This window comes from Diprion similis, chromosome 9 (genome assembly GCF_021155765.1).
Source record: "Diprion similis isolate iyDipSimi1 chromosome 9, iyDipSimi1.1, whole genome shotgun sequence".
Lineage (NCBI taxonomy): Eukaryota > Metazoa > Arthropoda > Insecta > Hymenoptera > Diprionidae > Diprion > Diprion similis.
In genome coordinates, this window is record NC_060113.1 from 1,605,515 (window position 1) to 1,630,793 (window position 25,279).

At 42.0% G+C, this 25,279-nt stretch overlaps 3 protein-coding genes across 5 annotated transcripts; 1 reads left to right on the top strand and 2 right to left on the bottom strand.

Moving 5' to 3' along the window:
* Positions 1–108: 108 nt before the first annotated feature.
* LOC124410623 (clustered mitochondria protein homolog) lies at positions 109–12,813 on the bottom strand. 2 transcript variants are annotated; one of them, XM_046889123.1, is made up of 17 exons: positions 12,566–12,813; positions 7,343–7,644; positions 6,832–7,254; positions 6,234–6,600; positions 6,015–6,151; positions 5,605–5,885; positions 5,370–5,496; positions 5,100–5,274; positions 4,817–5,019; positions 4,589–4,730; positions 4,298–4,503; positions 3,979–4,185; positions 3,788–3,886; positions 3,322–3,660; positions 2,973–3,245; positions 2,755–2,880; positions 109–2,659 (listed from the first exon to the last, which is right to left on the bottom strand). In XM_046889123.1, exons 1-17 carry the CDS (start codon positions 12,660–12,662, stop codon positions 2,015–2,017), a joined length of 4,149 nt encoding a protein of 1,382 aa, XP_046745079.1. In that variant the 5' UTR covers positions 12,663–12,813; the 3' UTR covers positions 109–2,014. The 2 variants fall into 2 exon arrangements, with proteins under 2 accessions (XP_046745079.1, XP_046745078.1); XM_046889122.1 differs by having other exon boundaries at positions 3,322–3,666.
* A 358-nt stretch (positions 12,814–13,171) lies between these two features.
* On the top strand, positions 13,172–16,714 carry LOC124410624 (mRNA export factor Gle1). 2 transcript variants are annotated; one of them, XM_046889124.1, is made up of 8 exons: positions 13,172–13,391; positions 13,504–13,803; positions 13,879–14,337; positions 14,523–14,613; positions 14,675–14,932; positions 15,015–15,319; positions 15,391–15,769; positions 15,860–16,714. In XM_046889124.1, the coding sequence occupies exons 1-8, from the start codon at positions 13,377–13,379 to the stop codon at positions 16,111–16,113; spliced, it is 2,061 nt and encodes a 686-aa protein (XP_046745080.1). In that variant the 5' UTR covers positions 13,172–13,376; the 3' UTR covers positions 16,114–16,714. The 2 variants fall into 2 exon arrangements, with proteins under 2 accessions (XP_046745080.1, XP_046745081.1); XM_046889125.1 differs by having other exon boundaries at positions 13,507–13,803.
* Positions 16,485–19,324, bottom strand: LOC124410628. Its single transcript, XM_046889134.1, has 6 exons — positions 19,045–19,324; positions 18,757–18,973; positions 18,248–18,390; positions 18,019–18,148; positions 17,339–17,521; positions 16,485–16,939 (listed from the first exon to the last, which is right to left on the bottom strand). Exons 1-6 carry the CDS (start codon positions 19,216–19,218, stop codon positions 16,770–16,772), a joined length of 1,017 nt encoding a protein of 338 aa, XP_046745090.1. The 5' UTR covers positions 19,219–19,324; the 3' UTR covers positions 16,485–16,769.
* Between the last annotated feature and the right edge of the window lie 5,955 nt (positions 19,325–25,279).

The window sequence follows — 25,279 nt, forward strand, 5'->3', positions numbered from 1 at the left end:
CATCAAATGTGTAGTAGAATGTGAGAAATTTATTGATTGTTTCAAACAAACATTATAAATTTTTGTATTCATTTTGCTCATATTTCAACGAGCGAGAGCAAACACGCGTTTCATATAAAATGGTTTTATTCGCGTGATGATTTTTACCAAATTACATAACAGATCGTATATGTATATCAGGTATTTAATGTTTATCCTTACCGACTAACAGTTTTTATCATTGTTCAATCTTCCTAACGAGTGCGAGAATAATATTACACTAAATCCTAAGAGAAAAAAAACCAACAAAAACAAATTAACGAGTGAAGAAAGTTTCTTCTCATTTTGGCATTATTCTGACGAAAAACATAAAAATCTCAGCTTTTTATGTTTTATTAAACCAGTACTTGTATTACTTCAAATATTAAAGTAGTGATATTACAAACTGCTATATACGATTCATTTTCGTAATTTTCACGATGAAATTAATTATTTCATGTTGGTCAGTTCAACACGAATGACTTAAACGCGTACTTTACATTTACTTTGACGTTTATTTCTATGGAGATATTTGTCGAATGATTTGTATAATGAAAAAATGACCAAAGTTTCCAATTCGAGTTCAGACAAAAAATGAAAAGGTCAAGTACGATATAGCGTTTGATACGTAAGTAATTGCTAATTAGCGGCATGCTCTAGGAGAGCTTGTGGTATTTTCAAACAATGCAACTTCCCTTTACTTTATCCATGATTATCAATAAAAGAAAAGTCAAACGATATACTAGTACAGTAACGACCCACAGCATTAAAAGTTCTACGACTACCACATGAATTGAAATCGAATATGTATATTTCAATTTATAGGAGTATGCTACTTAGTCATGTAAATTTGATTCAATATATTGTAGTTACATTTATACGTAATGTTTGATATTCGAAGACTTCATGCTACAATATCTGATAACTCTAAAAATCACCACTTCTTGTCTCGCTTGTCTCAAAATGCTTATCTTTTTATTATTGCAATAAGCTTTGAAATACGGTATCTAATGCGCCGTAGCTAAAATCAATGATCGTACAACAATGTCTACGACTGTAAAAGATATATTGACGTAGTTATTTAGTTACGTTCTCACATTCATCAATATCACTTTTTCATTTTTGGTTCCGTTTAAAAGCTACAGAAAGAAATGCTAGCAACGAACGAGAAATATTTAATCTCCTATAGGTAGTTTGAGCGATGATTACCTATGACACATGATTCGTCTTCAACGATTCATACGATTACCTGTATGTACGTATAAATCATTGCCCTGTGGTGATAACGATGGACTAAAAAGCAACTGACTCGAGCTAATGGCTTAATATTACGGTAAGTTCTAACATTTCATTCATTTAGACTCTACAAAATCGAACAGATGAATTGTAATTCACGTGGAAAACTTACACGATTCGCGCTCAAAATAATGAAAATATTCCTGCACGTGTGAACATACAGGTACGTATTAATCAAACCAGTTTTATGTACTGATAAAAAGTACATAATTTTATACTCGCGTATCATAGATCAAAACATACGATTTGACCGACTTTTTTTCACTATCTACACAAATAGCGAATCAGCAAAATAATATTTTACACGTTACTACTTTAAGCCCGTGAAAACTGGATTCGGAGCATACACACGGCGATTATACGTACGTGTGCTTAAACAGCTCATATGTTAAAATTGACGATAACATATATTTACACGAAGTCAATATTTTTGAAAAGTCGCAGGTAGATTAATTCAATTGCTACAGCTTTTCGTTCATCTGGCTGTGAAAACTTCCGAAGTCTTTTTATGGTCAGGCGAGCGCGAGTTTAATATCTTTTTCTTCACTATCCAATAGCTGGGCACTTCGAGAACCCAGACCTCAGTATTTAATTCTTGAAATCCTACCGACGCGTCGTTCGCTTCAAATAACTATTTGAGATATAATAAGACTGGAAGTTTTAAACAGACTCTATCTCCATTTTAGTTTATTCAATAAACTCAGCTCTCCGTTGCCACAGGATTCGGTGTAGCGCCGACTAACTGCTTCGCTTCATCATTTTCAACGTCGGTTGAGTCTGCTTTTTTCGTGGTCTGATTTGATTCAGCCGTCTTTTCCTCATTTTTACCATTCATCTCTATCATTTTGACCTCCCCATCTGGGGTCTGTTCCTTCTGACGCTTTTCTATCTCTGCTTTGAAGTTTTCAATGTCCTGTTGACTTATTTGCACAAATAATATACCGTTTATCACGTTCAGCATATCGAGTACAGAGCCCATGCTGGGCGGCTGAATCTGAATTGGGGGTAAACTAACGCCGGGTTTACCAGTATAAATTTCGTTCATTTTCTTCTGCAGTACCACTGCCTGCTGCGTCAAATGCCTGAGGCAATCGCTGCTCTCTTTAGTTTTTTCATGCTCCTCTCCAAGTTGCTGTTTGTAGATAGCGTACGTTTCTTTTTCATTATTTAATGCTGCACGAAAATCACCCATGCAGGATTGAGTTCTCGCTACCAAGTGATAAGAAACTGCAACTTTCAGGGAACGTGGACCGTGATAGCGCAGATTTAAAGCCAATGCGTGCTCCAAGAAGCGTAGAGATAGTTCGTACTCTCCCACAGCATGTAATATCAAAGAAATATTGCTCTGAAAAATACATTCAAAGAAATTTTTTTTTCACCAAATTTGCTATATTCTTTACAACAATTCACCTGTTGCTAATAGTTTTCTAAAATACTCACATCAAGGAGTGCAACTTCCGGGTGATCTTCGCCGCACACGATCAAGGCAAGGTAACGAGCTCTGTACAAAAGTCTTAGAGAAACAGAAACTTGGCCATTTGCAAATGAGTAGAGTGCGAGATGAATCTGTGAATAAGAAGAAAATTGATATTTAAAGATAATTGTTCTTGGAACTTGCTTTAGGAGCGATTAGCTCAAATTTTTAACAAGATACATACGTATTCAGTAATGGTGTATGGATGATCGATGCCGTTCACTCTCTCTGACATAAGGACTGCCTTCTGCTGTGTCGAAAGAGCCTCCGCATGATCTCCCATTATGTAATTCAGTCTTGCCAGCATTCTTAAGCACTGAGCAATCTCTGGATGCATCGCACCATAGACATTGTTCAGTAAATTCAGAGCTTCGCTTATCAGCTCATACCCGTCTTTTAGATATCCTTGTTGAATTTTGCTCTGTCCCGTCGTGTAGAAATTGTACGCATCACTAGCCTGATAAAACGAATTAAGTAGTAAAAACAAAAAGTCCTACTATTCGAAAAAAGAATGTTAACAGAACGTTATTCACCCTAGGATTGATGTGCTTTACAACTGGAAAGATGTTGAGGATGTCTTCTTCAAAGAACGTGGCGCGGTTTTTATTCTCAAAGTTGTACTCTCTGAGCAGGATCTGTATTCCAGTTTTCACGCAAAAACCTCTGAGCAAGGAGATTTTTTGTAGATGGTAGTGTTCAATTGTGGCATCCAGGGAGTCTGAGGCTGGTGTTTCCCAATCGTAGTAGGCCTTCAAGTCTGTCTTGATTTGAGCCCAGAGCGATTTTGGTGTCAACGATGCCCATTCAACCTCTGATTGCTGTGGCCCATTGGCTCTACCCTTTCGTTTGTTGCGTCGCTTCGCTGTCTTGCTCTGCAACTATCAAATTACAAATTAAAGTAATAACGTATATTAGAAAGCTTGACATTAATTCTAAACTTCTAACAAATCGCGCGTCAAAAATCTTCTACACAACGCTTTTTACCGATTTAGTACCAACCTCTTCTACACTCTGCTGTGGATGTGTCAATTGAGCTGATGAAAATAGGCAGTTGAGGAAGTGGCTTATGGCTGCAGAAAGACACATTAGCTCGGTACCCTGTAAAGAAAAATGTCAAATTGAGATAAGAGACCGGAAATTTTAATCCGAATGATTTGGAAGAGAGGAAAATTCTTGAACCGTAGGTTTACCTGCATATACGACGTAAAGATGTGCTTTGCCGAGCGCAGGACGAGTTCTGAAACCGCAATGCGGTTCAGGTATTTAAGTTGAGGAACGGCGGCCAGCATAGCTGCAAGCTTTCCAAGATAACGGACGTTGATTCCGCGGCCATGTAGAGCTTCGACCAAAGTATTACCGTCCATAGCTGCCGCAGTGTGATCCAAACATTCACGAATCTTGAGAGGAAATGTACGGTACGATATTTTAATGGCTGCAGCTGCTCATTGTAACAACGTTAAGTTTGCTTCAAACAACACGTGCAGTCTCGCTTTATCTTTTCATACGTACAAAGGTTGGTAGCTGTACTGTGAGTAGAAAATCAGCAGCGTCTCTGACTAGCTGTCTCTGTTTTATGAGGGTGTCACCGTTATTGTCGGGGTGCTTCACCCCTGGGGAGTATACGTCAGGGTTGAACCTCACATCAAATTCCGCGTCGCGGAGACTGCCGACTGCCGCAGCTGCTCGGCGAACGATTTCCTTTGTGCTTTCTTCAACTAAAGTAATATCAAGATATATAATTTACGATTGTGTGAGAAAGCTGTATGAAAAATTCTCGATCAAATATTGAACAACACTTACGCTCCTGCTTCTCTCCTCCTGTTATAGAATCGGTAATACTCTCAACTATTTTCTTTGCTTCATCTGCCTCAATGCTCGATTGCACTGAGTCTTCCTTGTTGCTATCGATCGCAGGAGTAGCTGGTTCCTCCTTCTTGTCCTCCTTAATCCAGATAGAAATCAGTTTCAGTTCACACGTAACAATGACAGTCTTATAATTTATGCACTTACAATGGTGCCATGACTTACCTTCGAACTGGATTCTTTGTCCTTGTGGGATTTTCGTGCCGACGTCAGCTCTTGGAGATGAACGGCAGCATGCTTGATAAACTGGACGTATCTTGCCTCGACAAAAGAATCGATTAGTTCTTGGCGGAGGCAAGCCAGCCGATGTTTATGCTCGACGGGAAAACCGAGGGCTCTGGCTTCCTTGCTTAGTTCAACACCTTCAACTGAAATCGAAGCGTCTCTTTACTGCATGACTTTCCAAAAGTTAACAAAACTTCGTTATTCGGTGAAGCTTGAAACTAACGTTTAAGGAAATTCACATCTGGGGGAAAAGTCCGCAGCAAGTCAAGAACGTAATGTCGCGAGTCGTTGCCGATGATGCCCTTGCACTCCACGCTACTGCAAAGCTCTATCTCTTCACCCGCATCGTTTACTACTTTGTGTGGTAGAATTTTCAACTGCTGTCCAGCCTTGTTCAACTACAATACATAAAGTAGTGAAAGTATTTATTTAAAACTTATGCACAAGGATTGCTGTCAATGTTGTATGGATATTGCATAATTTGCCTCCTCACCAATTCAAGATACTTTGGGTGGGTGAGAACTGATTTTCCAAAGTCGATTGATCCGTAAACCACGGATTGTTCCTGCTCCCGTTCCAAAATTCCGGGAATAATAGACTGAGCAGTGACGCGATATCCTCTAAAATATAAACGCAACAATCAACACAATATTCAATGTATGAAATAACATGAATTTTTTCGTTCTGTACATGAGCAACCCATGAGGCATGTACACTTCAACCATTACCTATAATCTATGACGACGGTTCCAAGTGTGTATAAACCAGGCAAATCTACAGCGGCATAGACCCTGACACCTTGAAGGTCGTTGCGAGGTGCCACAAAGGCGGCAGCGTCACCGCCTAGTTCCTTATAGTGATCCCTGACATCGAATCCCAGTGAGAAGAATATGTTGTTCCAAATGAACATTTGCATTTTTGCTTCTTCTCCCGGATTTATGGCCATCACGTTTCCGTCAATCACGGCAACAGCCCCACGCGTTGCTGCGGCGACAAAATCGCTGTGTACCTAAAGTAATCAAGCGAGTTATTGCAGATAGCGATTTGGTAATTTCCTCACATTTCCCGAAGATATGTATATCACCAAAAGATTGTATGAACAAAATTATTAATCGCATACAGCAATAAGTATTCGTACTTTGAAAATTGCCCGTTCACGAAGAAGTCTCTCGGGAAGATTTTTTCGCGGCAATTCACGAGTGGTTTGCAGTTCTTCGTTCCAGTCTCTGGTCTGGCCGGGAATATGCTCCTCGTACCCCAATTTGGAGGAAAATGCTATGAAAGAAAAACATATTAAGAGAGAGGATTAGAGGTCAATTTCCGAAAACAGTGAGGATAGAAAAAGAAAAGGACTTACTGTCTTCCGCACGTATCGCATCGATCGTGTGTTCAATTTGCGGAGCGCTCCATGCATAGAGTTGATAGGGAGTGGCAACCCTCTCAAAGGGATGTCTCTGTGTTCTGCGTCTCTGCATCGCGGCGAAGCCTCTCTTAAACGCTGGGCTCAGCTGATTCAAGAGCTCTATAAGACTGTGACACAGGTGACTAGGGGTTGCAGGCTTTGGATTGAAAGTCTCCTTCGAAGACTGGTTGACAAAAAATCCACGAGCACAGGCCGTGAGATGGTACTGTTTGTCCTCCAAGGTAACTATGTGCAGATACATCAGATCGCCGTGAAGTTTTCTGTATCCAGGAGGCGGGTTCCACCCGGAAGTGGTCAACACCTATAATTGGAAAATTGCGTAGCAGTTGAGGATTCAGTGGTACCTCGTTTAAAATTGTTTCTGCAAAACTATGCTGATATCTTTCCATGGGAAAATCCTTTTTAATTCGATTTTATTTTCAATATTTCGAAATGCCATTTTTGAAACTGAAAAAACTAGCTATCCTCAGTTGGCAAACTTTTCCAGAGTAAATTGCGGGCTTGGAAATGTGCGATATTTGTTTAATCTCACTTTCAAACAAGGCGGACACCGCTGCTCCTTTGCCTGAGGTTGCAAGGGTAGCAAGGGCCTGTCCTTGCTGCCCGGTATGATGTAGTCTGGTGGAGTGCAGTCGACGGAGTCGGGTCGGGCTTTTTTCTTCTCCATAATATCGCCGTTAGTCACGACGTTGAGGAAGGCTAGACTGCTGCACTCGACGCCGTTATAAGCATCGCCTGGATCGACGGATTTCAGCAGATCCCTAACGTGTCTGACGTGAATTCGGGCTTCGCGCATAGTGTAAGGTTCCTCGACGACCTTTATGACCGATCCCTCCTTCAGACCCTCGATATTTTTCAACTCGGCAAAGTTATCGAGGGTGTTACCGTCCAGCTGAAGAGAGAAACATGTCCTGTGGCAGGTGTCCTCGCGATCCATTAGGAGCTGGTGGATCTCCTGGAAGAATGAAAAGAGGAAAATATTTAGTAGTATAAAAGTCTTTGAATGAATTTCACCGCCAACTTTTGTACCGAATTCAGCTTACCTGGACGAGCTCCATGCTGGATACTTGAATGTCGAAGGGCTCGTTACCCGGACTGACAATTTTCACGGTGAATCCCATGTCCTGGATGAAGACGACTTCCTGTTCGTTTCCTCCATCCTTTTCTTTCTCGCCGGTTTTTTCGCTTTTCTCATCTTTGCCGGCCTCGCTTCCGTTGCTGCTGCTGCTGCTGCAGTCTCGCGAGGACTTTTCCTTCTCGCCTTCTTTCGTGGCTTCGACTTCGCCCTTTTCGACTACGTTCTCAGTCACGCTGGTTCCGCTGCTCTCTCCATTCTTGATCGATTCTGTTGGATCAAAATATAAGGTCAACGTTGATAAACTTCTTGTAATCTTCCGTGGAAAATTATATACGCAATCGGGAATCGCTACTTGTGCAATTAGCATCGACCAGTATAGTAATTTACTATAATCAGTAAGCTTGGGGTTTCCGCCAATAATTGCGGGCAACTTTTTAGCTCTGAAAGTTGAAAACCAAACCCCGGATGTCACGAACAACGGTTTTGCATTTTGGTGCAACTTTAAACACTCCGTACAACACGTGCAGTGTGTATAAGTATAACGTCGTTGTACACACACCGCGATTTATAAATAAACCCCGATGTAAATGGTGCAGGCGCGAAATGCCAGTTATTTTTACCAATTAGTATCTGTATCTATAGGTTCAAGATATTGATCACGTCAAAAATCTCCCGAGAATATTCCTGTTTCGGTCTAACGGTGATACATAAGAAAGGTGGAAAAAAAATGGATTAAAAAAACTGAAAGCCCGTCGGCAAGCAAACGGACAGGCGACGCTTCACGCACCGTGAATTCTTTATCGAAAAATATAAGAGATAAGGAAAGGTGAGTAGGAGGTATAAGCCCGCAGGGAAGAAACGCGGCCCGGTTTTCAAGTCGCTACAACGCAAATATCAAATTCGTCGTTATCGTTACGTGAACCGAGAGGAGAGAACGCGCCCGATGAGAAAAATCCAGCGCATTAGAGAGAAAACGTACATATCATTATCAAACTCACAAAAAAATCTACTTAAGTCAACCGTTTGTTGATTAACCCGAATAGGTGAAAAATAATACATCCAACGGCTGATCTAATTGCCGATTTTGCACATCCCCTGATCGATGAATTTCTCCAACGAAGGTATAAATTGTGTTGAATTTATAGTTTTATACGATCATCTTGGATCGCCTTTATGGCGACATACATACGGTGTAAGTACATGTATACATATCTTTTTAAAAAGGAGCGATAACCGTCGGCCGACTTATCTATTTTCTCTCACGTTGTTCGTTCATCAGTTTCGCAAGTGCGATCAACTCAAGCAGCGGTTGTAATAGTCGACCATACATGTATGTACATACGTCGGGTGATCGACAAGTTTTCGACGATAGATTGATTGAATATCCTACAGAACTTTTTCACGAGGATATTTGGTCTATGCATAGGATAATTTCAAAAAAATTACCACCCCGTATAGGTATGTCTTCGAGTAAATTGGCGAGAAAGAGTACCGAGTAAATTGTTTCATCTTCCTTATACTTGCTATCTGTCTTGTCGTCCTTCCGTTACGCCGTTCCCCTTTCATTACAGGGTGAGTTAGTTGAAGGAATTATCATCTCTGAATACCTCAGAGAATTAGACCTCGCGTTCTAATCATCGTTTTCTTCACGTGTTCTCTTTTTCGATCAATATACAACGACGACTGTACTTCCATACGAATTATTACCAATCATTAGGACTATGTATTACAGATATGTGCAGTAACTCTTTCTATATATGTATGTACATGTTAGTTTCAGCTAGTTGCACAGCCCTGTAAGTCGTTATGTGCTGTTTTGTATTTGTCTGTAAAATATTCTAGAATGCAGGTGCACTGTAATAATAATTAGTCCTAACGGTTACTTTTTCTTGTTCTCTTTATCGTCAGTTGGTTTGCTTGTTTCAAGTCAACCTGTATCTGACTCTGTCGTTTCTTTATCTTATTGTTAGTCTATTTCATTATTACGTACAGTATTTATTAGTATTGTCCTTAACCTACTTAATCTTGTACATAAATAATAATAAAAATTATCTACTTCATCTATCATCTATCTACAGCGTATACGTAGAGGCTTTCGATCGATTACTTCGATGGAAGAAACCTTAGATGATATACTTGCGGAGCTTAATTTCCTACATCTGTTCTTACTTTTACGCGATGTTTGAACAGCATAGAACACAACGGAAGTTTTGATTACGCATGAATACTAGATGCTATACTAACAGATTTCTGGAAATGAAGCTTTTCGCTAGTTAAGATACAAGTCCATACTAAATTTTCTCTGCAAGAATTATATCGCTACATACAGTAGTTTACTTCCTCATTCATCGAATCGTATGTAATGCCTACACCAACATGAATACAATTCGTTTTGTTTTTTACATCTTTCTCCTCGTCAAGCAGCCCGGCTGCTGCCTTCGCTGTAGGCAATTAATCAGCCTTTTCAAGGCACAAAACGCTCAGTAAGGAATAAAAAATTGCTTGTCACGGTCGTCGCCCGGATGTGCATTATGCTCAAGAGTTTGTCCGTTGGTCTACCGTGCGGCGATTAGAAAAGGCCCTATTATCGCGCATAAATCTATTTACTTTTAAAGCAATATCTCAAGTGCGCTCGCCATCCTCACATGCCGTCTAAAATGCCGCCGCGATTGCTCCTCAGCATGCCGTTCATCCGCGCTCGCTTTGCTTGCCTTCCTAATTATACACTTTATATACTCGTGCAGACAGCATTTTCACCCTGCACGCCATGGACCAGGCTCATTCCCGTCCAACACATACGCGCAGGAAGACCATACTGCATGCCACGTCTCGACATTCGTTCCTCTTCTACGTGTCTTTTCGTTTCTTTTGTCATTTCGTTTTGCGGCTCCTCTTGTGCTTCCTTTTCTCAATCTTCCCTTCGACGTCGTCGACGTCGTCGTTGTTATTATCATCATTATATCTCTCGTCACGTGGATTTTCATGCACCGCGATGCCCCTTGCATGTGTAAACGGTATAAGTAACGCGCACGGAAAGAGGACGGAGGCGACGTTTTGCCTTAAACTGGCAATCAAATGAATCGATTTAACCATGTCGTCCTAGCCAGGATGATTTCAAACGGGCATCTAAGTTAATTCGTTGTCCGCAGGCAATATTGCGCCGTTCAATAAATGAAAGAACACTATGTGGGGAAGCATTGTAAGACATTGCTGCTGCACTTATTCAGCTGCACAGCTCTGGTTCCGATCCCTGATTAGATAACGTCACGATGATACACAGGAGGCAATAAACTCCGGAGAAAAGCACTCGCCCACCGCGTTCAGGTACGATATTCACCTAAAAATACGGACGAATTGCTTGTCATCGTTTAACTTGCGGTAGCTCATTTCAATTATGATACAATAGATCTGGAGGTTTCTTGTTTAGAATACGCTGCGACTGATTCGTAAAAAAGGGTATCTTTAAATTTAGATTTAGACACGAGAGCAGACTTTCTCCAGCTGCTTTGGTTCGAGGCGTCGTACTATTGAGTCAATCCTTAGGCAATACATGTACTATACAAATACTAATTCTGGTGAGTGTCGCAAGTTGAATTCTTAGTTTTTCGATCTTCACCGAATGCAATATTCATGACCAAACTATTCTTGCCATCCTCTGGTTCGCCATGGAATGACACTCGGTGATTGGCAACGGCCAAAAATCACCGTACAGCCGAAGTTAAATTGCAAGCGGGCGGCTAATGGCGGCCATGTTGGTTTGGGACCTAAATGCGAAATCGTTTCTCACAATTTTGAGAAGGTGCTTTTTTCTGGCATATTTGCAACTAAATGATCAGTTGATCTGCGCTATTTTATAAACGTACATCTAGCTGTTCGGAAAACAATTTTTCATATATGAAAATAATCGGAATATCGAATGAAAAAAGAGTGAGAAAGAAAAACGTGAAATATCTGAATGTCAATAAATGTATCAATGAAAATAGCCTCTTTGCAGCTACATTCTGATCGTGGTAAAGGAACCAAATGGGCTTTCTGTATTCGCCTCGAGATTTTCTGTTCAACTCTCGGTAACTACGCACCGCTCCATGGGACATTGATTTCTCAGTTTGCCATGTACAAGCAAATTCGTACGGCAAATCAATTTCAAGGGATATGAAAAACCTCCTTTTTCATTTCATTTTGGCAACGGATGGATCGTAATGGTCGGCGAAAATTGGCTGTTTATGGTGTGCTTTTAACCCAAAATGATGATCATAATAGCATAATTGGATAATTGTTAGAATCAAAAACATTTCTGCTGCAGAGTAAACGGCGAGAATTTTCAAATGACGAGGCCCCGCTTCAAAATGAATCACAATACCCAAGAATAAATAAAAACCATTGTTCACCGGAGATTAGTGTAAGTATTTATTGTGAAGTAGACCGAGCTTAGAGGTATTTACTCTCGTCTGTTATTGTGAGCGAGACAACACTCCCTGTTCCGACCCGAAATGCAAACAAGAGGAAAATAAAAGAAAGCAGGGAAAACGGAATGAACAGAATAATAACAATAACAATCTTTATTCATTTCAATAGCCATGGTTGAAAATTTTAATCTTGAGTAAGTGAGGGAGAAAGCAGGGTTGGCAGTCACGGGTAGAAACACTCGCATGATAAATTCGTTGCTAATGATGATGCAATTTGAGGGAAGGGGCGGACCAGTTAGAAGCGGTAATGTTATAGATCTAGACGCGATAAATGACGAGAAAATAGAAAAAAGCTAAAGGGTCTGTTGATGAATTCAGTTTGTTATTAATAATGTACAAAAATTGAGCGCGATCGATCGTCAAGATAACACGAGAAGGGCGCGGACCGATGGGCGTCCGTCCTCACGTTCGAAAATCAAAATATTTCGTCTGCAGCGTCGGCTGCTGTTCGAGGTAGGAGTCGCCGCTGCGATCGGCGCGCTCACATGACCCCCGCACTGGCTCGTTCGTAATTCGAGTTACATAACCACCCGGCTAATTTCATGATATAACTACGTTGTTAAACTGCAACAAAATGCACGGGAGATAATAACCTCGTTCGAGAATCACTGCGTTATGTAACGGTTAGCATGAAATGTTATGTGCCGAGGTTGGACCCGGTTGGAACTGGCTAAGGTTAAAGAGAAAAAAAAGAGGAAAAGGTATCAACATTTTTCGCTCACCCTTCGCGGTCGATTCCTCCTTCTCGTTCCCATTCACTATCGGAATCTTTTCTGTCCCGTTATCACCGGTCGTCTCCACCTGCGAGCCGAGAGCCATTATTTTTACAATTTTACAACCAACCGTGCACTCTCACACCTTTCCTCCAACACAACCGCACAAATACAGGAAATTATTTTTCACAGGATCGTCGTGCTCTGCTCTGCTCTGCCGATGCTGCACGTGCGTTTCGACCAGAGTACAAAGTCTAGTACTTTCCATTGGCGCTTTCTCCTCGTTCCATGTTCATCTTACTTCTAGATCATTGCGGCAATTGGTTTCTTCAAGGTCAGCGTTGATTGGCCACTCTTCTAGCTGCCAGTGCTGCCATTTTTACAAATCTGTTCCCCGATCTAGGGACTTTTCCAATATCACTAAAGAATTAAAACGCAGCCACGAACTGGTGGCGACATCTGATAATAAACAAGAAACCTAGAATTAACATTACGATTGAAGTGTGGTTGTGTGGTGGTTGTGTTGTTAAATATTTAACCTATTGTATTTATTAACCTACAATGTATAGCCTATACCTAATGGATTAAAAAAAAAAAAAAAAAACCTACAATGTTTAAAATATAGTTTTGTTGAAACACGTGCTACTGATATTATTATGAAATAGACATCAGCTGATTATGGGAAACGTATTGATACTCATGTGGATAGATTGTTCAAAAATTTAGTAGATAATTAAACGGAGCACAAACGATTCCTAATTGGAGTGTTTATATAACTTTCTTCGGACTGCGCAAAGATATAACACATTTTGCAAGCACAATGAATGGCGAAACGGTATGAAATAACAGCTAATCAAGTTTTGAGTCGAAAATTGTTTTTAAACTATATTTGTGAAGCGCTTGACGTGTTAATAAACGTATGATACACATATAATTCTTTCTTTTAGCAGCATAACATGAATGACATTACCTCCGACTTCACATGTCTCAAAGTATCCGCTTTGTGTAAGGCGTCTCGCATATCAGACGCTGTCCGGCATGTCACGATTGGTCCAGATTCTGTCTTGATTCCTGACTATCATGTGGACAACGAGAACATTGAAAACCAGCCGGATAACAGTATAACTAAAGAGGTTAAACCACAGCCAAGGTCACAAAGTCCAAAGGCATCAACCAGAAGCGGTATAACTTTTTCGAAAAAGAAAATGCTGCTCGAAAATGAGGTGCAACGAAGAGAAGAAGTCAAAGTAAGAAATTTACAGCAAAATTTGTCTGTACTATTGGCCAAGAAACAAAAAACAAATGTGTATTCTTTTTTTTAGCAAAGCATGCAACGCCGCCTTCAGAGTATGATGAAGGCGGAATCTAAACTGCGAGAACAAATGGCTGTAATTCGGAATATGATGATAGCAAACAGAGAGCATCAGGAGAGTATAGCGAAGGATGAAATCGCCAGGCTTGAGGCTGAGGAGGAGCATGCTGCTGAACAAAATGAAATTAAACGGAAACATGAACAGCAATTACATGCGCAGAGAATACTGGAACGGAAAGAGAAATTGGAACGGGAAGTTGAGGAACAGAGAATAAGGAATCAAGAGAAGAGAGTATTGTTTGAAAAAATGCTCCCGCTTCATGCTAGCTTCGGATCGACTTATCAGGACATCAGCACAGTGTCAAAGTCCTGCAAGGACAGGAACATCGTTGGACCTGCCTTTGCTCCGCATTCAGTCAAGCTCAAGGAGCTCAGCAAATGCATGGAAGGATTGCTCGAGCGTGCTAAAGTGAGGTTTTCACCATAATTTACCTGCAGCATGCCTACTTGTTCATTCGTTTCTGTTTCGGGACATTTCGTAACTCTCATATTCACTTCACCAATTTCTTTTCACACATACAGCCAAGCGAGAGCCTTGTAATTGCTCTGTAATTTAGAACATTGACGCCTGGTAACTATTAGTAACTGTTTTAGTCAGGCGAATTGACCGAAGAAGATATTAACACCGCAGAGATTCTTGCAAAACATAGCGAGGCTATCTTGAATGCTTTCAAGCAAGAAATAGGTTAGTAAAAAATTGTATCTAAATACAAACTCTTCCACATATTTTACCTCTGTGGTTTCAGATCGAATAAATGCTGCCTACGACGCAGAAGTAGCTCGCAGAGAAGAGGAAGTGAGACAAGCCCAAGCGCAGAATCAACTTATGGCTTCTAAAGCTCAGGAAGCTGCAGTTCAACCTGATCAAAGACCAAGCGAGATCCTTCAAAGTACTGGCGTCACTGACCAAATCACAACAAATGCGTTGGAGGAGAATAGTACACCAGAGACTACAAATCAGACACAGTTATCAGTGGAATCCGTCGTCCCAGAGTCTAAAACAGGTGAGCGTTTTCATTGCTACTTCATGTAGATAGCAGCTTTCTGTAAGAAGTTTGCTTGCTAATCATTTTTTTGAATTTTCAGAACATCTTCTAGAGTTCGCTGACAAGGATTCAGTGGAAATTTACTTGAATAGTCAACAATTACTAGAAAATCATAACATCCTATGTTCGCCTCTAACCAATTCGGAGACTACAAAGAAGTTCCGGTTCGAGTGTCAGAAAGCAATAAATATACCCGTGAATGCGATTTCCGGTGTTAGCAGAGAACATCTTACCGACAAATACGAAAAGCTGCATGGTTTGCTAGGCGGAAAGCCGCCGACTAATGCAAACCAACATCCGCAAGGCATACCCTTCTGCAAGCATACCTTGGCCAAGAAATTTGTGGTACGTTGAGCATATCGATAAGAATATCACCATCTTTACATTTCACCACAATTTTCCATGTCTGTAAACAGAATCAAGGCGAAGCTCTAGTTTCCAGCAAACCAGAAATGGCATTTTCCGTTGCCGCGGTTATCGTGGCTCTCTGGAACGACTATCCGGACTTCGGTGAACTACTTTTGGCCTATTTCTACAAAACCTGCCCTTACTTAGTTCCAATGTTCCTTCCTCAACAACAGGGCCAGTCTAACGAGGACTACTACAAATCCTTGGGCTACAAATATTCGGAAGATGGAACCGTCGAACGGCAGGATAAGTTCTTGAAGAGAATGTCGGGCTTGATGAGGCTTTATGCGGCTCTGACTGTAACAAGGCAGCGAAAGCTCGTCACGCGTCCACATCCTCATGGCTTACAAAACGCTTGGAGATGGTTGGCAGCAATTTTGAACATCGGTAAATGCTACTCAATGTCCCACCGTACTGTGTTCCTAAAAGTGATGTTTTATTCGAATATGTGTCTTCAAATACGATTTATACTTACAGAACCACGTCCTGACATCTGTGCAACCTTGATCTTCGATATGCTTGAAGTGACTGGACACGCATTGTGGAAAACCTATCCTAATCAGTTTCCAAAGCTGCTTGCCTTGCTCATCACCCAATATTATCCTCGTATGCAGAGCCTCGGAGGTACAGCTGGTGGTCCTCTGGCTCGGTTGGAACAGTTTTTGAAAAATTCTTTGACCAGAGGCTCTATGCCGCCACCCGACGGTCAACTGCCCCAAAATTTTTGGTAGTCGAATAATTACCGATAGCTTTATGACGTTGAATCACGTGTAAAAGTTTCCGTCGCATCGTTATTCGAAATTTTCGATGCTTCAGCTAGGAATTATTATTGCGCCGCTGCTTTTGTTGATTGACCATCACAAAAAAAGTTGCGTTCTGTACATCGAATACCTTTAATAATCGCGGCACAGCCGTTGTATGCATAATACTTGACCATAACGTGCTATGTGAATTATCATGTTGACTCGTTGTGAGATTCTTTTTAGTCTACATTAATTAGGCATTTCACAAAAGATTGACGAAACAAAAAACGCGTCGAGTTTTGTAATAAATTTTTCCAACTCTTTCAACTTTTTCAATTAAAAAATTTACTTTTTTTTCAATACTAAGTTTAAGTCACGAGTATATGTACACATCATAAAGAATATTTTCGATTTAATATCATTAACCGATTAAAATTTAACTGTGCTTTCTTCAATTTGATCGCACAGAAGGGCGGAGATGCTGGTCCCTCTTTTGCTGTATAAGGTACCACGTACTTAACATTACTATAACCACCTGACGAACGTGTGATATTGTGAACGAGGAGATTGAAACAACAAGTACAATGTATGATATTGAAATTAAATACTACTACAATCTTTGAATAAACAAATCCTCATGAAATCTAATAGTAACGAACGGTTGTTGGCACATCCTCGGCACCTTCGTCCGTCACGTAGGCGTCCAAGGAATTCGAGGTGAAGCCGATGACTCCGTAGGGAGAAAATCGTTCCGCCCAATGTTCGTTTTTCGTTGAGCCGAGCAAGTACGAGGATATTTTCTCCCTCAATTCGGCTGTGAAGCAAACAAATGATATAGAGAGATGTGAAAGAAAGCGGAAACAAAAGTGAAATAAGGTGCATATAAATCTGCATTCGAAACCGCAAAGCGAGTCCATAATTTTATTAAATTCCTGTTATAGGACGAACGGCGCTTTACGTTTTCGAGGACGCGACGATGACTCGTAATTGCGTCAGCAGTGACGTAACCACGTGTCAAGGCGGCGTGGTGGGCCCTGATTTTGTCTTTTTATTATTATGCTTTTTTTAGGCGTTAGTCAAGATCCCAAGTCATCCGCTCGGCGCCATTCGATTTACTATTCAATTATACCGCAACGGCGAATTACGCAAGCAATGATCTCGGGGATGCTGAGAAGCGGTTCGCCTGGCTCTGCATAATTTAAACGAACCTCACCTGAAACTGACTTATTGACGTAGATCGCGTACGGAGGCAGCGGGCCGAGGCTGCCCAAAACGAATAGGGAACCGACGCCGGGCGTCCGTTTTCGGTGAAATTCCAACACTGGCGCCTCGACGACTCCGACTTCCGTCTGTTTTCCCGCCACCATTTGCAGCGTCGAGAGTTGCGAGCCGGAATCTGCGGACGTGGAAAAATAATGAAAAAACGCTTGTCTCCTCTCATCGTTTATTTTTCTCCGCATATTTAGGTACGTATGATGCTTTGTGGCCAGCGGCAGCCGATTCAAGGAGAACCGGTGTTTAGTCTCTGTAAGCAAGAATTTCAGTGGGACGAACGAGCGCGTCTAACCGGAGTCGATGTAACTGGTGCTAAACGGGTAAATATTATCCGGCTTCGATCACGAGTCTCGATTTTGCGAACAAGAACGAATTAGAGATCGAACGAAGACGGAATTATAGGAGGTAAAATTAGTTTGGGCAACGGGTGAAGAAGACTTGGAAGTTTGTGAGATTAACAAAGGTCTCAAAGGTCTTCAAACAATTCCAAATTCACGAAGCGACGCTTTTTCTTCGCCGTGCATCGTTAGGGACGACAACGCGTTGCTAACTTCACACCGTCGAAACTAACGTTCCAAAATGTCCTTTCAGGATTATGCATACTGTCTTAACACCTACCCAGGGTATTTCCAAAGAAAGCTGGACTCTCTCCTTTCGAACGCAGGTCGCTCAGAAGAAGCGTCGCGGCGCCTCTTCGTCGGCGACGGTCCGGTAGGGAGCATCGATGACCCCGGAGGTCCATGATGTTCTACACGAAGTGAATATGGAAATCCGGATCATTGGTCAAGGATAATTCAGATCTGCGGACACCGACGGGCGATTTGATCGCTTTTAAATTCATGCGTACCTTGACGTAGGGTCCATGGTCAGCGGCGACGACTATGTCGACGTAAACGTTGCCCGACGTACCGTCGTTCAATCGGTGAGCGAAGACGAAGGTGACTGGCAAAAGCTCGCCTCCTTTCCACTCGCTGTACGCCGGTAGAATGGCTGAGAAAATATTCAAAGTATGACAACTAGATACTTGTCCGTGCAGGTTCAAACGAGTTGGAAAGTAAGATGGCGTATATATTGAATCGATAAAAATCGCCGACTGTCAGATATAAAAACTATGCTAATTCTTCATCGCGGTTTCACGGTAACTTATTGAAACCCCGAGGACAAATCACGGTCCTGGATCATTTCCTGTTTCAATATAAATTTTTGATGAAAATCTACAAGTTTTTATGACAAACTATTCCTTTTTTCCAGCAAATTCTTCGAAATGTTCCAATTTCCCTAAAAATTCGTCGAAACCATTTTCACCAGGGTAGTCGACATCGATGCTTAATGTAATTTAATCGAAACTCGGATTACCCAGGTCGACGACATCCTTGGCGACGGGTCTGTCGGATCGAGACTCGTAGACGAGGCTCACAGGGCGTTGAGTTGCCGCCTCGACGGCTTCGGCGAGAACCTCGAAGAGGCCGACGGGGACAGAGGGAACCAGATGGGTGGCGAGGATCAGCGGACGAGCCTCCGGATCGATCGACGGCAGCGAAATCTTTTTGGGAAGAGCGGCGCTCTGGACCGGCTGTAACATCAGACCCGAAAAAGTCCTAGAATATGCTTATTTCTTATATTCCCTCTTCAACGAAAACTTACCGCAACTTTTTGCAGGTGGCTTTCCTTGGGTTTTGTCACGCCGACGATTACCGATTCCTTAGCTGGAATCGGATCAGTCTTCGATATCGATCCTTGATCCTTCTTCGGAACAACCGCTGGCTTTTCGCTCGATAACTTGGCGGTGGAGAGTTGCTGCTTACCAGAGGATGACATTCTGGAACGCACCCGAATTCGAGCTTCTCACGAAACTTAATGTCGTTATAGTTAAATTCCTCGATCGTTACGCGTGATCGAGATGTTGACGTCTTGCGAGTCAACTCGCAGTTGCCGATTTCTGTACCTCTCACGTATCTCTGCGTATTTCGGATATACGTGTACTAATACTTTTATACACCGAATACAACATCAGACGGACGGAATGGCGGGGTCACAGGACAGAAGTATGTGCCGAGTACTAATACTTGAAAACAAATACTTACATCAACGTCTGCTGGGGACGTACGGCATGCATATATAATTTTTTCGTATCGCGGCTAATCCTGTTCAGCTTGTTTTCGATTTTAAACTCTCTGTATGCGCTGAGATAAAAGCCCTGAGTTTCTTTAACCTTTAGACCGCCGTTGATTTTAACGTATATATATATATTTAAACAACCGACATTTATATATTATTATTCGACCACAGGCTGCCTAAAAGTTAATATTATCTGCGACTGAGCAATGACAACGAGCGAAAAGTTTCACGTTCAGCCAAACGCGCCGAATGTTAAAGAAAATTTTTATTTTCCTTGTTAAATTAACAAATTATATTTAATCTCGTTTCACATTGGTTTCTCAGAGTGTATATAGATAGAAAAATACGAGTGACAATAATGTTTAGAACGCTTTTAGAATATACATTATAAATGTATGTATAAACAATTAATGCTTCGATCTATAGCTATATGTATATATGTATATACACACACCTACTCGCGAGGGTTTTCCCGCGAATGGCTAGAATTGGAATTAAAGAGAGGCCGTCTCGCCTGAACTACACGTATACACCGTATATACATCTGTATTCTAATTCAAGTTACAGTTACTGCAAACGGACACGGTGCAGAGAGCACAACAGAATTCCAAGCAGTTTCCAAGCGCTCGCGCCCAGCAACACGGATGCTTAGTTATCGGTATATAAATTTAGTATTTTCTTTAAAAGAGCTACGCAAGAAAAAATCTTTCTACGTATTTCGCCTAGGGAAAAAAAAATTCTTTCAAACAGTTTCGCAGATTAATTATTAAAGAGCACCGCGCACTGTTAATTAACGGTCAGCAGCTTACCTGTCTAATTGTTATAAAAATATGCAGCCGATTTCCTCGATGCGGGATAAGTTATAGATACGATTTTTCGCCGGTTCGATGAACGGCGTCGAAACTACGTGCGATCGATGACAATAATCCTTCGCCGGTACAGGTATTCACGCATAATGAGGGGCACGCACGTACATACGTGCGGTCTAAGGTGCGTCGCACGTCTGAGCGTCGCGACGCCTGTTTGTCAGGTCGGTCTCGCCGACCGCGAGTCTCTCGAGTTCTCGCCTATTACAGTCTTATTATCTTCATTCGACAGCCGCGTGGTTACCGCGTGGCAGCTGATCGTCGGACTGGTATCGACACACAACCGAGTTACACATAATGAATTACATGTCGATACCCGAGAGGCGTTGCGTGTCATTCACCATTCACGCACACACACTTAGATATCATCATTGCAACATGACGTGCCAGATGCGATTCGGCGAATCGGTCGTTTATTACGCAGGTCAACAACGGCAACAACAAGAAATAAATAAATATATAAATAACAACATTTTCTTTCTTTCTTACAGTTTACATTCGAATGAATAAATTTTCATTCTGTTCATTGAATGTTGATAAAAATCTTTACTTGTTACTTGAAAAGTAAATAAGTCGTTTTTTCATGATTTTATATTGAATAAAAAAAGGAAAGTTTATCTGATAAAATTATTTTCTTCTTTTATTAGTTACGTGGAAGAAATCAAAATTCGACATCGAGAAACCAGACTCAAAGTATTTGTTATTGCGGTATTACACGCGAGTTGCACCGATTGTGAATCGTCTCGATGTCTCACAATCAGTTCCCGATTTCGACCTCTTGATAAATCTCAAGCCGGAATCGTGAAATCAGAGTTCTAAATTTCAAACCGCTGGTGTAAATGTGTGCCAAACCCGAATCCACCGTTGAAATCGTTGATTTATTCAAAACTACTTGTGAGAGTATCTCGCACTTGGGTTTGAGGATTTAAATATTCATTTCCCACGTCCTCCACCTCCAAGACTAACGATAATTTTCTTTTCAACAATTGTAATAAATTTTTCGATTACTACGTGATAAAAGAAATTTAAAAAACGAACCACCCTAATATACATGGACAATATAATAATATCTTCGAACAAAGTTCGTTAGAACTATTTGATAAACTAAGTTTTTTCAATGCTCTCTATAGTCAGCTCTCGTTCCTTTTCTCGGTTCACAAAGACGAAGTCCGTTTATATAGTCGTTGTCTCTCTAAAATCTGAGACGTCTTTTACGTCTCAGCTTATCGCTGCACCTACATTATAATTCTGTGGATAAAAACTCACCCTGATAATTCTAAGTATAAATTCCTTCATAGCGAAGAACACGGAGACCGGTATGAGGCAAATTACGTCACACAGCGATCGATGGATCACTCGCATGGCATGGCGCGGCAGACGTGTATAGTGCATTACTCGACCTCGAGAGTAACTGTTTTGTATCCTGGAGGTAAGAATACAGTCTATGGTATATGCGGGTGATGATGATGCTCGGTCGCCTTTGTTCAGTAGCGTTGAAACGCGTTGCAAACGGACGAAAGTCCCACCGACCAGAGGACGATATGAAGACGGTCGGTGCGGACATCGCCCGGGCGCATTGCGCACTCCTTTCGATCGTCGATCGCGACGTCCTGCAGGATCACTCGAATTAGACTCCGTCGGCTCTTCCCCAAAGAATTTCGGAGAAACTAGGTACGGAGGAAGCGAAGAACTGGCTTGAAGAAGGAGGGAGGAGGACTAGAGTTGAAATCACGTTACGTCGGGACGCAACAAGGCATGCAGATATATTATATACCTACGTTCTTCATCAGCGCAGCGCGTTATTATTATACTTTGTATAACGATAATGTCATAGTTGGGGAATTTTTTTTCACACTAGCACGCACACTTTCTTCAACCGTGACGAAAAGATAAAATATTGTTAGGCAGTCGCTAATTGGCTTCGCGGGACTCTCTGGCATTTTATAATAATATGTATGCGTGCAGCTTATAGACAACGACGACGACGAGCGGTACCGAATTAAGTGACGTAACGTGCCATTTTTAATCGCGACACGATGATGATAAACCCGCGACATGCTTCTTCCTTTTCTTCTTTCACGGTGAATTTTTTTTTTTTTTATTCTTCTTCTCGTTGCGTTTCGTCTGTTTGTCTTTAATTTTTATTACATCCTGCTGCGAATCGTCGTGAAACTGCGCCGAATTTTTTTTCCCATATAGTGTCTTAATTCTTCTCACCTCTTCGACGTTTCGCTGCAACACGGTTTTACACGCACTGCATATAATAAATACGTGTGATGCGGACGTTGATTAATTTCCTACTTTTATTATCATTTCTTTTTTTTTCTTTTTCGAACTTTGTCATCGTCACAACGATTATAATACATTAATTATGCAAGGATATAAAGAACGCGACGTCGTTTTTACCACGATCACGTAATTGTTATCAACTCTCGGCGGATACTTTGCATCCCACAACTTTTATGCATACGCGTTGATTTACGCCGCCCGGAAGTTAAGACTGTATAAAAAAGCAACCGCAGCTATTAATTATCGGCGTAACTTCCTCGATCGTGAGTTTTAAATTTGAAAATATCGCGAAATAACGTATCGCGCGCGGTAGACCGGAACCGGAAAAAGCGGGTCACCGTCGTCAGGCGCGATGTCAGAAAAACCCGCGACACGTAGGAACGAAGTCGTCTCGACGTCGGGCAGGACTGACGACGAGGTCTCTCGAAGACGGTCCTGGACTAACTGCTGGTAGGCAAAACTATAATCCCCGACTATCGCCGCCGTCTCCGGTCCCGCCGATTGACGTCACCGCGGCACCGATGACGTCACGCGGCCCCCGTTCGTCGGCATGCCGCAGAACCCGCGTACCGCGCGGTCCACCACGTAGATGAGACCTCGCCGATGTAGGAACTCGCCAAGAGCACCGCCATGTTAGTCTCTTTGCTTCAAGGTCGTTCTCCGCACCGTTTTTACCGTAAGGATCATCTTCCGCACTTCCGGGCTTTTAGACGACCGGGAGAAGGATTATACGGAAGATCGATATAGATGTATAGATCCTTGATTCTTCCTTTTATCGCGGTATATAGATCCTTTCTCTACTGCGGTTATATCGACTGACCTGGAGAAGAGAAATGGTCCACGTCTTCTCTGCAGTTCGGATTCTTGATCCTGATCCGGATCTTGAAATTTACCGCAGATGAAAGTGAGAAAACTTTGTAGGTGTGTTGTTTTTTGAGGCTCTATTACAGCGATGTTGTTTTCCTCGTTTATAGTACGCGGAGACAAGATATTTCAGAGATTTTGTCTGGATGATATAACGAACGGCGGATGTGCACGCACACACGCATCTCAAGGCTAAGGGTGTGACGTTGTGTGTGTGTGTTTACGAGATAGGACCAGAAATGAGAAAGAATGTTGCGGACATTGAACGATATGTCTTCAACCATAAAGATCAAGATTTTATACACGGAAGGAAAGAATTATTTGAGTCAAGTGATACTCGTTTGATTCAACCAAATGTAGCGAACATGATATACTTACTGAATTTCAGAAGAATACTTTTGTTGGTGTAGCAAAATTTAGTCGAATCAACTAAACATTTTGTTAGACCGATGGATCTTGAATTGAGATGTATAAATATTTACTTCGCCGCGTGTGACCACATACGTAGGTGATTCAATGACTTGTTTCTCTCGGTATATACATAAATATATCTCGACGATCTTACATTACAACTAATTAAAGACGGTAGCAGGATCGGCGATCGATGCGGAAAAATTGGACATCGACTTTGGGTATATATGTTACAGATGACTCTTTGGCGATCGGCTAAATATAGCGGTGCTGCAACACGGTTCTATGCGATGGGTAAATAATTACCGAGTTTCAAGAAGTGTCCACACCGGCGTACGTTCGTTTATATCTTATGGAATAGTAGTTGAGTTTTCAAGTCCAAGATATCTTCAAAATACGACTACGGCAACGCCCATCAGGAGATCTGCATGCAGACGTATGGCTGAACGATCGAGGATCGAGGACCGGATCGGTTGACACTTCTCGATCGAGCACGTATAAGGAACGGAGAGAGGAATAAGAGAGGGAGAGATAAAAGAGGAAAGAGGGAGGGAGGGAGGGAGGCAGAGGCGACGTCCTTGCCAAGGTGAAAAGGTTGACGGTAAAGGCGCGTGGTGATTGGACTGGTCCGCATAGTGGATCACGAGGCTAGAAGCAAACCGATTCGATCTGAATGAAAGAGACGCGGTCCCGGATCGCTGATGTTAACATGGCCTAGAAACGGAGCCGGAACTGGTAGTGCTCGGATTCAATGACCTTGGCGTTAGCATTCGCCAAGGCGAAGGCGAAGGCGAAGGCGAAGGCGGGGGCGGTGAGAGCTGAAAGCGTTGCACGTCTTTGTCGTGACTGGTAGAAAAAAAAGAGAGGAAAATAATTCACCTGCAATATATAGGTACTCGATGTGCTTGGTGTAATACCTATGCAGCCGACATCTGGGCCGTCGTTGTCGAGGAGGCGTTTCGGACGACTGAGGGAAAATCCATGGGGCTTTGAGCGACCGCGATCGTCACTGAGCATATTATTACACGACACGTCATGGCGCCCGGTGACAGGCTATTCCCTTCTAAACTATAAAGCAAACAATTAAACGGCAGCCGCATGCGTATGTCGTCGTAGAACATGCAACCCATACATAGACGGGCGAACATATGTGTGATTCGAGTCATCTACGCGAACACGAATCCCTGCCACTTGTATATACGAAAGTCGATTACGCCGGTCACGCAGCCTCAGCACTAGCTTCACCGGATCCGGTATCGAAGAGATCAGCACGGAAAATATCTCCTCCTTTCCATTTTGGGTTTCACCGAATTGTCGTTGAACTCTTCGAT